Below are 14,718 nucleotides of genomic sequence, written 5' to 3'. Positions count from 1 at the left end.
ATACTTATATATATATACACGTATGATATTTTGTTTAATAAGAATGATTTATTTCGCGTCATATTTATTATCGCAATAACGAACATTGCGGAATTAGTCGTATCAATCTCAATCAGGTATGATATTAAACAGAGATAGGGGATAAAAGTTAATCGTAAATTTGATCGAGGCATACAAGTTCAGTGTGAAAATCGTGTTAATTTTCGCTATGATAAGCCGCGTTTATTCGCGTTCCAGGCGTACGTACACGCATCGGTGGAGGAAAGCCTTTTAGAAATTACGTTGTACATTACACGCAATATAAGATAATGGCATGTAATAGCATCCACGTTTAATGCGGTAATACGCTTCGGTCACGAGTACCAAATGCAAATGTTACTCGAATGTGAAACATGTATATATATGTATATATATATATATATATACATATGCATGGAAATACAAATTTAAACGTATCGTCCAATCGTTTTATTTACTAATATATAATATTTAATCAGGATTCGAAAAATATTATTTTAAAAAATATATTTCAAACAAATGTCAATATAATGAAACATATCGATGTATTATTTTTTTATCCTTATGATTATAAAAATATATAATTGTAAATACACTGCAATTGTCGATCTTCGTTTATATATACACACTCACACATATATATACAGATAAAAGTTATAGTATTAAACATTAAAATAGAACAAACTCATTCGGAAAAAAATGAATTTTTCCGAGTCGATTTTCAACAAACAAACAAAAAAAAGAGGCAAAAACACACGAAAAAGAAAATAAAAAAAAAGGATCGAAGAAAGAAAAAGAAGAAAGAATCTTTGAAGGAAACTAAGGAGGATTGGGAATGGGTGGGTGGGTTGCTTTTAAGCTATAGAGACGTAACCGTAGATTCGCTTGAATCTTATTTGCCTCGTCTTTCGACTTGGTCCTTCCAACTCTGAGGATCCTCCTCTACGATGGACTTTTCCTTTCGTACGGTTAGAAAACGGACTTTTCTCCTTTCGATTCTGCGGAGTAGGTAAACCGAAAGTTACTCCCGAATAAAAAGTATTTCTCTCTCTTTCTCTTTCTCTCCTCTCCTTTCTCTTTCTTTTTTTCTCATTTTTTTCTTCTTCTTCTCTCTCTCATTTCTCTTTTTCTTTTTATTCGAAATTTTAAACGAATAGAAAGAGGAAAAGAAAATAGAAAGATTTCCACATGAGTTGGAATGTAAGAGAAATTCTTAGATTCATTTGGGGTCCTGTCGAATAGGAAAAAAAAAAAAAAAAAAAGAACGGTAAAAGAGAAAAAGAAGTAAATCAGTTCAGAAATATTCTTAGATAATTTACATGCTCTCACCTGGTCGTTCTTGTTGATTCTTTTATCTTGCCATACTTGAAACTTTGACTAGTTTAATCAACAAATATTATCCAAATTTTACCCTATCTTGGTAGTATTATCGTTTATTCTTTTATCATTTTCTTTTTTTCTTTTTCTTTTTTTCCCTTTATATATTTCTAGATTATGTAATCTTTTGTTTGCTACCTGTCAGTTGAATTGTTAGCATATTTTTATTTCAAAAGCTTAATAGTTAACTTACTCTTCTCCATATTTTTTTATTATATAGATTACATATATAGAGTACATATATTTATTTATTTTAATTATATTCATTTATTATTTATTTGGTAATAATTCATAAAATGGTTTATATGCATCTCGTTAAAAAAGGAAAGATTTATTTTTGAAAAACTATTTCAAATGATATATCATGTATAAAGAAAAATAAGAAGGTGAAGAAATCAATTTCAATGATATTCTTTGTCCCTGGCCCTTCAGCCCTTCAGCATTCAATATTTTCTTAGCGAGTTTACACTATCCGACCACTTTGCTTGTTTACATACATTCGACTAGGGTTTTTGCCTCTAAGGGGATGACCACCCTTATTTCGAGCTTCCTTTCGAACCCCATCTGCATCCAATTTCAAAATAAAAGATTTTTCCTTTGAAAAATGTAGCTTCTAGAAAATTGTCTGATCGTTGAAACAAATTTTTGTCAAAAATGTAAAATAGACAAAATTATAATAAATAAATCTATAGACAAAATTAAGTCAAATTTGATTCCTTTGAGGTCTCGTATATTGGCAATTGTTTTTGAAGATCATCGTAGTCCTTAAACGACGCCGGTAACAACAGAATCACCTTTTCCGAGATCGTAACGTAAATGTAACGAGTTCCGTCGTCGTCTCGTAACGTTGTAAACGAGCTGAAACGATTTAACGAGCACAAGATTTCTCTCTCTCTCTCTCTCTCTTTTTCTCCCTTTTTTTTTCTCTTTTTAATGTCGTATGATCGCAATTTAAAAGCAAAGCTAAGAGTAGTCTTTGATCTTGGCAACTTAACATTTTACAGAACTTAATATTTTAAAAGGAAAGAGAAAAAAAAACATTTGTTTTTCATTATTTTTTTCTTCCCCCTCCCTATTTAAAATTGATATTTTTCGTAAATAATTAATTGTTTTCTTCAAATAACAATTTAAGCAATACGATAGATGAGAAATAAAATCAATCTAAAGTACACAAGTAAAGGATTATTTCATTTAAATGCTTTCATTTTTTCTTTTTTTTTACTTTTAATGTCGTTTGATAGCAATTTAAAAGCAGAACTACGGGTTAACCTTTAATCTCGTGCAATTTTACGTTTTGTAAGTAGGAATTTAAAAAAAAAAAAAATATTATCTAAAAAGTAACTTTCTTTTTTCTCTCTTTTTAAAAATGTATTATTTCATAAATATGTAAGAATTCTTGATACAACTATTAATAAATAATAATAATAATAATATTGATTAAGAAAGTAATATGAAATGTTGTATATATTATACATTCGAGATATTTCTCTGAATAATTAACGCATGTTGCGTAAAAAGTAAAAAAGTAATAAAAAAAAAGGGGGGGGGGAGAGGGAAAGGAAGAAAAATCAATATAGGAGTAAAATAAAGATTGCGTATTTACCTGCGTGAAATATTTTTGAAAATGGGATTTTCTCAACGATATTAGATTTGAAACATGCCCGGAGGCGGGATTAACGCATCGACGAAACGCATTAAATCGAGTTGGGATATATCTACGGGCACGTTGATCCTTTCGATCCTAGAACGGATAATAAACTGTCGAAACATCGATTCATGTAAAAAAAAAACACACACCCATACGCATACACATATTGTATACAAGTGAGAAAAAAATATAAAAACGAACGAATCGAATCTTTCTCTTTTTACAAAAATACACGAGTAATAACTTTCGTGCTAGAACGAAACGAAAAGAATTGCTAACTATCTTTATTGAATAACATATAAATAAAATATATTGTATATAAACATAAGAGAAAGCGAAAGAGAGAGAGAGAGAGAAGAAAAATAAAACGGACGAGAGATAATAATACTAATAATAATAATATTAATATTAATAATGACCGGTGATAACGAATTAAGTATCGGATTTATATTTTTACGTATTCCGATCAATTTTTAACTTCGGAATAAATTAATACGCGTTCTCTTTATAAAATACATATATAAATTATTTTGCACATTTCTCTTCTCATTATTTTTATATCATAATATTATATTCCTTTCTTTCCTTCTCTCTCTCTCTCATTTTATTGTTTTCAATCGTAACGTTATGTATCGAACGTACATTAGTTAATCGAATTAATTATTAATAGATATGAAATGAAACGAGAAGAACGCGTTGGGGGAACCTTTTATTACATTTATAATATTTACCTTCGTACTATTTTTGTTTTCTTCTTTTTCATCTCCCTTTTTATTTGTGTCGAGATTCGTTTTCTTTATTTTTTTTTTGTTTTTTGTTTTTTAATGACAAACCGTCGCAATACATCGCTCACGATTTTTCAACTTCGAGTAAAAGACATTAATCTCGGATAGTTTGGTCGTTGTTCGTGAAAGAAACGTTCTGCATCCTGGCGATATCACCCTTCCTTCCTTCCTTCCTTCCTTCCTTCCTTCCATCGATACGCATTAGAGTGTCACAAAAACAGTTGGCGGCATTCGGAAAAGACACCTGCCACCATTGTTTTTCCGGACGTTCGTTCACCACTCTCCGAGTGGACGAACTATTTTTTATCCCATTGTTTCTTTTTTTTTTTTTTTTTTTTCCTTCCTGTATCCTTTTTTTAAATTCCCCCTCTCCCTCCACCTCTGCCTCCCACCCTTCATTCCTCCCTCGTGATTTTGATTTCCTCTATCTCTCTCTTTCTGATGATATTAATCATTCTTTACATCTCTCTCTCTCTCTCTTTTTTTCCGTATCTCATGAAAATGGATAGATACGTTTGAATCGTCTGCTCCAATCGGAACCGAACGTAATTTCATCATTTCACTTCTCGGCTTGATCGCACATACCTGACGCTCACACCAATACATCAAATATATCACATAATACACATATATATATATACAATAAATATGCAATATAACAAAATGAAGAAAAATAAAATTAATTACTCGAGTGTGCCCTTTTTTCCGGAATCCAATGAAGGTAAGAAAAGAAAAAAAAACCGTTCGAAACGTTTTATAATTATATTACGCGCTTAAAACAACGATTTTCCAATGATGATAAATCGTAGATAAAGTTTATTTACTGATACGAAAATTTCGGGGCGGCGGTGGGGGGGGGGAGAGGGCGGAAGAAAGTCTGATAGGTGAAAGGATTGAAATTGTAACTATTATAAGGACAAACGCGCGAATGAAAACGAATCGTTTTGCATTTTTCTATGATTTTATAAAGTGAAAGGAACAAAGAAAAAAGAAAAAGGAAAACAAATATATGGTAATATTTGCAACGATTTCAAATTCTTTGATCGACTCCATCCATAGACACGATATTCGATCGAGTGCAATTTCATTTCAAATAACGTGTATGCCGTTATTGACGGTAGGTAGGCAAGTATAGGTACGTAGCTAGATATATATACATTTTGTACATGTGTATATGTGTGGGTGAAGGTGAAAAGGGGTTGTACGATTGGTAAAAGATTCGACGTTTGCACTACGAACTCAATAGCTTTCGAAATAAAAAGAAAAAAGAGAAAAGGAAAGGGTGCGAATTAAAAGTGAACTTTATTAGTAACGATTAGATTATATCAAAAGGGTTGGATCGTACGATGGTAAGCTATAAAGTACGAGGAAATGTTGTTCGATCATTTTCACGCTTCGACGAAACATTTCGTGTTATAATTAAATGAAAGGAATATTTTTATACATTTTTTTTTTCCATTTTCAATATTAAACTTATCTTCTAATTGTGTTAAAATTATTTCTCTTTGATAAGACGTGTATTACATAATGATATTTATTTAATCGGTATTTTCTTAAGAAATGAATCAGTATACGTGTGAATATAAACAATAATAACAAAAATAAATGAGATATTTATAAATTATAATATATATATAGCATAAAAAGATAATCGGTATTTATAGTTAGACAAGGATTATGTTCAGATGAATATATTTTCTTATGGTTAGTAATATTTGATTTCATTGTAGAAAATGAATCATCTGTTTTCAAATATTCATCGTTTTTTAATACTGATCTCAATTAAATATTACATATAATAATATTTGATTATAATTATATTAAATATTTATCTAAATCATTTATATATTGAAATTAATCGAATGTGAATATCAAAACCATACATATAAGTATCTGTAATGAAGAAGGAACGATTCTACTTTTAAAAGGTCCCCTCTTATTCCCTTTCTCTTTCGGGACAACTTTTTTAAACTTACCCGGGAGAAAATATTAAAATTGGACAAAATTTATGGATGCCATGGTCTCAAAGAAATACCAAGAAAATATCATAAAAGTTCCGACGTTTTCGACGGGCATGCTTTGCCTCCTTTATCATTCCACGTTTCCCTTACAACGTTCGATACTTTTTAAAGAAAATTTGTCTATACACACATACACACACACACACACACATACAAACGCACGCGTGTACACGTGAACGATAAAAAAAGAAATACGATCGAAACTTATTTTTTCTTTCTTTCATTTATTTCGGTTTCTTATAAGAAAAATTCTCATTTATCCAAAGGAAAATCATGAAAATATTTTTCCGACGATGACGCGAGCATAAATTTGAAAAGAAAAAAAAAAAAAATGTACAAAAGAATAATCCACAGAAGTTTTTCAATAGAAAACTTATTATTAACTTACAATGAATCATAAATAATTGATAATCTGATTTAAATTTTTACTCGATTAATAATCTTACGGGCAATTTTGGATATCTATTCGATATTGTTCTTCAATTTAGGGCACGCCTATTGTTGTTGCATGCTTATTGTCTATGGTATGTATATAGTATGAATCTCGATTATTTCTCGAAAAGTTTTCCCATAAGGAATTCGAAAGATCTAACGATAATTATAATGCATTGTTTAATAATCCGTTTTCGAAGGATTTCCTGCATTGTTCGATTCGCACCCACAATTCATTCAATGATAATTCATATCAGATTACAAATGGATCTATGAGGAGGAACGTATACGCGTGTGTACACACGTTTATGTGCATTTATGCGTATCATATATGAGAAAGAGAAGGATAGGAAATAAGAGTGAGTGTGTGTGAGAGAGTAGAATTACGAGTGAGTTGTAATCCGTCGTGCAATAAAGCAAATATGTCTCCGTCCGATCTCGTTACGTCAACATCCTCGTGTATCTGCCATTTTCTCGTTACTCGGATACCCAGACTCGGCCATCCGACTAATTCGAGAGGAAAAAAAACAACAAAAAAAAAAGAGGGGAACAAAAAAAGAAAAAGAGAGACGAGAATTCATTTTATCATCACACGCTTTTTTATGCTTTCGAAACTGAAACGAGTTTTCAGTCAGTCAGTCAGTCAGTCAGTCAGTCAGTCAGTCACACGTTTCGTCAGTTAGAAAATATTCGACAACGACGGTCGTTGCTTCTAAAATGTTTTTTTCATAATTACAAAAATTTCATTCTAATTACATTTAATATATTATAATATAATAATTAACTCTTGTTCTATTTCATTTGCGATGAGTTCTGTGTTGTATCGTTGCAATCATTTTGTTTCTTTATTATATGGAAATGTTAATATCATTTGTTTAGTTTTATTCTCATTTAGAAAAAAAGAAAATAAAAGTTTGAAATTGAAATTGAAGTGAAACTTATATCACGTGTTAACGAAATCGAATAGGTACAAAACTTATATACATTCAATTTCGTTTATTTTATTATATTCATTATTGTATTTTATATTAAAACGTATCGAAATCATTTTAATTTTAATCAAAATTCATTTCACGTGTGTATATATCCGTGAGTACGTATCGAAATTAAATTCATTGAATTAATAAGATGATTATAATAATTAGAAATCTTTACGATCGAATGTGTGGAAAATTTGATTGTTTACAAAAAAATTCGAATTTAAAAATGTAAAAAAAGATAAATAAATCAATGAAATAATATATACAACGTGAATATTTTATTCAGAAGAAAATCGAGATCCTCTTTATAATTTTGTTTCTCTTTTTAAGTTTTGAAGATATATTCTTTCGAAAGATGGAGAATAACTTCGTCAAAGTAATACCATCCTTCTCAAAGATAATTAATTAACTTGGATGATAGTTTACGATTAATCTGATATAAATTAAATTGATACGAGAGAGATAGTTAGGTAATATACATTTTTTAATAATAACAAATTCTCTGTTACTGTCGGCTATTGTTTTTACCGTAAGCGTGAAATTCTAGTTGCCGTCGGGGCACAATTTTGATTTGCGGTTTTCGTTCGCGACATAATACGTCTATAGGTATAGATATAAATGTATACGTGTATATGTATGGATGTATATGTGTCTATGTGTATGAGTATGTATAATATGCATGTACATATACACGTGGACGTGGATTTCTGCGTTAGCAGAAAACGGGATTTTGGAATATCATGGCAGCTTATGACGTAAAGTCGATATAACGTCGCTGAAAATTAATGAGCCGATCATATGTATCCCAGCATTCACCTGGTACCGTACTATGTAAAGTAATTAATGACTATGTATTTATGAGCCTTTGAGTTAGGGCTCAAACGAGAGAGTTTGAGCTTTTCGGGCTTTAGCAAAGAATTTTTCATCTTGATTGTTACCTCCCACCCCCTTTTTCTAATTTTTTTTTTCGTTTATTTTAAACAACATTTGAATTTGTTTTTCTTTTTCCTTTTTCATGTTTTTTTTTTCTTTATTTCATTATTCATTTCAATACACAAAGTTAAATAGAAAAATATATTCCATTGATATTTGTATGAAGGATTATAATCATTTTATAAAATTATATCTAAGTAATATCTATATATATATAGAGTAAGTTTAATTGGAAATAAAAATATACGTAAAATAAATATGTTATTGATTTAAAATTTTATTTCAATTATTAAAATATCAAATAGTACGATAACGAATTTTTTCTTATATTTAAATAATTAATGTCTTGGATAATTAGACTCAATATCGATAAATGAAAATAATAATTGTTAGCTTGGTGAAAATTATTTGTTATAATGCAAATAAACGAAACTAATATTTTCGTAATAATACACATATATATATATATATATATATATATAATTTAACAAGAAAACGGTTCGGTTTTAATAATAACGCGAATTGTATCTCGAAACAGGATTTTAAATGGAAATTAATTAAACGGACAAAAATGACGAACACGCGAATGTTAAATATTTCCTCGAAAACGTTATTAAATGATACCAAGCTCGGAAACAACGATGTAAAAGTCTAGCAAAGGAATGTAGAAAATGTCGTCGAGGGTGAAAACATCCGAAGCGAATATGTGCTCTTCTCCCAAGTAGGGAAGGGAAAAAAGGTGAAATGGTGGATGGGTGGGTGGAAGGGAGGTAGGGGGGCCGGGGTAGTTGAAAAATATTCCAACTCCTAACAGCGGCAAATTTCAAAGTTACACGCGCGTGACGATGCCAACTGAAAGAATTTTATTTCGATTTCGAATCGTCTCGTAGATATTTGTTTTGGTCGTGAACGAAAGAAAAAAAAAAAAAATAAAAAGGGAGAGAGAAGTAAGAAAGAAGAACTACGACGTTTGAAATTAATTCGAAAAGAAACAAAAATGAACATTTCTATGATACAAGTGGCCCTGTCAAATTATATTTATCAAACGTTTTCGAATTGATTTGTAAACGATAAACCTTCCATTGAAATTGAAAATAAATCAAAGTATACATATTCTCGTTATGTTTCCACACCCTAACCTCCCCTATTATCATTTTATATTCTATAGGTGTTTGATGTTCCTTGTTTTTTTTTTTTGTTTTTTCGTTTAACTATCGTTCGCGTCAATCATTCGTTCAATCACGTCGGGGGCTAATAATAAGTTTAATAATATGAAATTGTATCGACAAAAATTCGCGAATTGGATAAACCCAATTGAAGATTTATTCGAACACACTGGTGTAAGCACAGTACGCGCTTATTCATAGCTTTCTTTTGCCAATATGTACGCACCCTAGGTAAAACCATACAATGATAAACATACAGAAACAAAGAGAGAGAGAGAGAGAGAGAGAGTAAGAGAGAATAGGAGAGGTCGTGCAAGTTCGTACGAACGAACGCACACGCAACCGAGTAAAAGCCACGAAAGCTCGGTAACGGATACGCGGTGGTTGTACTTTCCGGCGTGGTTAAACGAACATTCGTTCGTTATACCTGCGTTACACGCGTTGCCGCTTATGGTTGGATATACATTTTCTGCATTTGGGTTTGCGAAAACTAACACATATCGGTAAAGCATAATAATAGAGAAATCATTATTACTATTCACCTATTTTCTCTACAATGATCAAATTCTTTATTATATTCGTTGAAAAAAGAAGAAATTGTATAACTTGTTATTTTATTAATTTATATGTTATGTGTAATTTGTAATTTTTATTATTAGTGAGAACGAAGACATATCGTAAAACCATAATAATAGAGAAATCATAATTACAAATCACCTATTTACTACAAGGATCAAAATCCTTATCATTTCCATTAGGAAAATGAAAAATTGCATAATTTGTAATATAGGGTTCGTGAGAACGAACATAGATTGACGAAGCATAATAATAGAGAAATTATTACAATTCATCTATAAACTACAATAATCAAATTATCCATTAAAAAAATGAAAAATGTTATAATTTGTAATTTAACGTTTGTGATAACGAACATAGATAGTCGAAGTATAATAATAATAATAATAATAATCATTATTACAATTTACCTATACTCTCTAGAAATGTCACGCATAAATATAGGCATATCATTTCATACATCTTCGATAAAGTAGAAATCATATTTTTCGTTTGAAAAGTTTTCCATGTAAATAATTGCACTTGAACGGGCACGCGATTAATAATATTAAATAATTTACATAGAAGAGAACTTTTCAAAAATATCTTATCGGTAAGTGGCACTCAAAAACAACAAAGTGTTTCTTATCACTTAGGCCACTGTACTTTTACCAACATTTGCATAAATAATTACAAAGTACAAACTTATAAAATTTTATCGTGACTGTAGAATGAATAAAAAAAAAAAAAAAAGTCTCTCAAGAACGATACTTTCAAACGGATCGATCCAGCATACATTTCCTGTCTCGCCTATTTTTCTTCTTTTACTTTTATTATTCTCACACTTGAAAACAGTCGCGTAACAAACACATATATACATACATCCATACATACTTTAAGTAGTCACGTTTTAGAAAATATCCGAGAATCTTTACCAGGTAAGGAAAAGTGTAAACGTCAGAGTCACGAAGTTAACGTTCTAAACGTTATGCCATTGGCTGTGGCGCATAGCTTGCATTCATTTACATACGTGTGGTTCTGTGTTAGACAAGTATAGTACCGTTTACGTATATATTGGTACGAAAAGAGTGAATGCACGTTCTCTCTAAATAGAGAATAGGCAAGTGCAAAAGAGAAGAAAGAGGATGGGAACAAAAGAGAGAGAGAGGGTTCAGGTGTGTGTGTGTGTGTGTATAGGTGATGAGTCTTTAAGGGTGGTCAAGGCTTCGCGTGACCTCTTTACGCGTCATCACCAGTATACACCTCTTTGTTTCTAGTGTTCTAGATCGTTTACCAAGCTACCATAGAATTTCACTCGCAATCATCGAAACTGCTTTAGGATTTCTATTTCTCCTCTCATATCGCACACACATACGTACACCCACACAAAGATATTCACTTTTCTCTCTCTCTCTCTCTCTCTCTCTTTCGTATAAGCGATGACGATTTCGATGTTATACGATTCGATATACGATATCCAGATCGAAACATTGGAAATTTTGGAAATACGTCGAATTCCGATCATACCGAGCAAATCATCCCCCTCATTTTCTCTCCCCCTAAACCCTTAACGTAGTCGTAGGTCGACCATCACCCTCCACCCCTCTCTCTTGTACTTACTACTTGGCACCGTAGGCACCATCGGAACACTACAGAGAAAATCGATAATCGGTAATGTTTAGCGGCCGTTGAACCGAATACTACCTACCCTCTTGAGAAATTTCAATGTAATCGAGTTCAATATCTATCACCGACGCGTTCGGCTAATTTGCGTATATATTGAGGGGTTAAGCATAATAAAGTGGGAAACCGGTGCGCAACCACCGTAACTTAAAGAATCGCGTTGCGAGATCGCACAAATTTAAAATTATAATTTTATTTCGTAGAAACGTTAACGCGTTACCTTTCAAATTTCCGTAACATTATCTGTCACTCTCCTCGCGTATCGAGTAGTTATTATTATTATTATTATTATTATTATCATCAACGATGATTAATATTTTCTATTAAATATAACGTTAGCACGGTATTATAATATACTTTCTTTCTTATTTTCTTTCGAAACCTTCCTAACCCTCCCCCCACCGCTTTCCAAACTCCGACTCCGGTTAAAATTTATCGAAATACGTTTATAATATTATTATTTTCTATCGAAAATCGCGAATGACATGATTCTCTATCGTTATTGCATTACAGTCACTTTTAATTATAACTACAGTTAATATGTTGAAACAACGTTGAGAACGTATATACATAGAATATACTATCTATGCCGCCGTTCATTTAACTTGTAATAACGAACTGAAATTTAATAAAAAATCAAGAGAAAATAATTATTAATTATTAATTACACCATTCTCTTTCGCGTATGATACGTACATACGTGTATGCATAAATGCATAAATGAATACGTTTATACATTGGCAACGTTCTGACAAAAATTGTATATTTCGAACGATATTAAATAATTCGTTCTTTTACACAAATAAGCTTAACGTAAATTCGATTAGTAAACGAACCGTCGTTGTATTTCATTTATTTTTCTTTTTTCTTCTCTTTTTTCATATACATATTTATATTTTTTTTTTTTTTTCATGTTCTTCTTCTTCTTTTTTTACTATCCTTTGAGATTAATTTCTCAATTTTCCTCATTAGGAAGAAAATGTTATTACTGTCGTGCCTTACAAACGACCAACGTCGAGTCTCTACTTCAAACGAGTTTATAATGGAAACGACTAACGTTTTTATTAAATATCTACGAAAGAGAAAGCTCTTTTCTATAATGGCAGAGTAGTAAACTATAACTATCGAACCAAGTAGGAGGTTCCTTTCGACTAGGAAGACTGTTGACCCGTTAACGTCAAACTCTGCTTTATAGAACCTGTAACTTTTCTATTTACCTACTCTCCACGGACGATAGACGCCGTCTACTTTTATATTTCTTACAATGATATAAGAAATTCAATGAAAATTTTCAATGATTTTTCAATGATCCCAAATTGAAAGGATAATCTTTATTGGAAATTTTGTAGAATTGTTTTTTTTTCAAAATATTTCACATCGCGAAGAACAAATATTTCTTTTCTATTTGTATATAAAAAATGATATTATATGTATATAATTATTATTATATATATTATTGGATTCTTTAGAGAATATATATAATTTCGTTAATAAATATTTATATATTTTCTTGTATAAAATTATATTTTATATACAATTATTATATATAATGTGTAATATAAATTATATATACAGAGATTTTCCTCATTAGTCACGTTTATTAATATCTAACATTACTCTAAATCTCCAAATCATTATAAATTATAACAAGATCATTTTTAGGCACGATTTAAAAGTTTCGTATAAAAAAAAATGGTACATTTCAGGTGACAAAATGGACGCGGAAGCAGCCCTACTCGAAAATTCGCCGACATTGTCAACGATCTCATCAGATTTGACAGAAGCGACATATTCTGTACCGGGTTCGCCCTATTCAACAGAATCTCCGATCATCGTGACATCATCGTATAGAAAGACACATGCCGATGATGAAACGACAGTTAAACCGACACCAAGGTTTTCACAGGCCACCAGGAAGCCTAATTTTCGGATACGACCGCCCTACCTCATGATATGCATCAGTATCATAGAGGTATTGTAACGTAAACGTTTCTTTTCCGATTAATACGACTCGACATTTTTTATATAAACAATTTTTTCCCTTTTCATTTGCAAAGGAAATAACACAAGTAGAAGGGTTTAACATTGAAGACATTTTTCAACTCTCACCGTGAAATAGGATTTAAACTTTTCAACCCATTTGTGTATATGTGACATTAGCCCCGAAAAAAATAAAAAACAAAAAAAAAGATTCACCTTGCCAACACACGGAGGGTTTAAATTTACGATTTAAGATTTATATGATGTTACAAAAGAGATTTGAAAACAAAAACAAAAAATATACTCGCGACACAAGTGAGATAAATTTGATGATATAAAAGGAAGATAATATCTTTGATAAATAAAAATAAAGTAAAGAGAGAGAGAGAGAGAGAAAAAGATTATAAAAGAAGCTTTGGACGTTTGAAAAGCGCCCATTCACGAGAAACTATCGGAAAAGAAAGTTGCAAAGAGCTTAGACGGCGAATCCTCGTGGTTCAAAACGTGTATATATAGTGATGCCTAAGAAGAACGGATTCATGGCTTGAAGATTTTACATGGTTTGACTTTGGTCCTCATGCGAGAAAGACGTTTAACGAGAAAACGTCGCGCGTTAACTCGGATAAGAAGTTTACATCTTTTTCATCGTTAATGAAAGCCGTCGCGTTAAAGCGAATGAAGAACTTGTGGATCTCTCTCTCTCTTTCTCTCTCTCTCTTTCTCTCTCTTTCTCTCTCTTTCTTCTCTCTTCTCTTCTTCGTAGTTAACAAAACTTGTCGCGTTAAATAAAGTAGGAGGAAGTTCGTGTTTCTCAGTTAAAACCTTTTCTTCTCATTTTCTTCTTCTTCTTCTTTTTTTTGTTTTCTTTTCTTTCTTTCTTTATCTTTATATTTTGTCTTCTAATTAGATTTTTATTTTTATTTTTACACGTTAAATGATATACAAACGGACAAATTCAATTTAAATCGTTCGAACTCGAATCTATCGTTAGACGAATTTTAAGATTCTTCGTTAATTTTATTTACCTAACTTCTTTTACTTTTCTAATTTTTTATATTATTATTGTTGTTGTTTTTTTTCTTTTTTAATCTTTCCCCCCCCCCCCCAAGTAATAAGAAAACTGAAATAGAAAAAAAGAAA

The 14,718-nt window shown here is 30.9% G+C and overlaps 1 protein-coding gene across 3 annotated transcripts in view; it reads left to right on the top strand.

The window, feature by feature from the left end:
- The window catches only part of LOC106783620 (protein rhomboid-like), a 103,839-nt gene that overhangs the window by 81,352 nt on the left and 7,769 nt on the right, over positions 1-14,718 (top strand). For all 3 annotated transcript variants that reach the window (XM_014742312.1, XM_014742313.1, XM_014742311.1), the window contains exon 2: positions 13,305-13,570. In XM_014742312.1, coding sequence (XP_014597798.1) covers positions 13,313-13,570 — 258 coding nt within the window. In that variant the 5' untranslated portion in view covers positions 13,305-13,312. The remainder of the gene's footprint in view (positions 1-13,304; positions 13,571-14,718) is intronic.

Source organism: Polistes canadensis, unplaced genomic scaffold (genome assembly GCF_001313835.1).
Source record: "Polistes canadensis isolate GaletaPanama2010 unplaced genomic scaffold, ASM131383v1 scaffold_23, whole genome shotgun sequence".
NCBI lineage: Eukaryota > Metazoa > Arthropoda > Insecta > Hymenoptera > Vespidae > Polistes > Polistes canadensis.
This window is presented reverse-complemented; position numbering and strand designations above follow the sequence as displayed.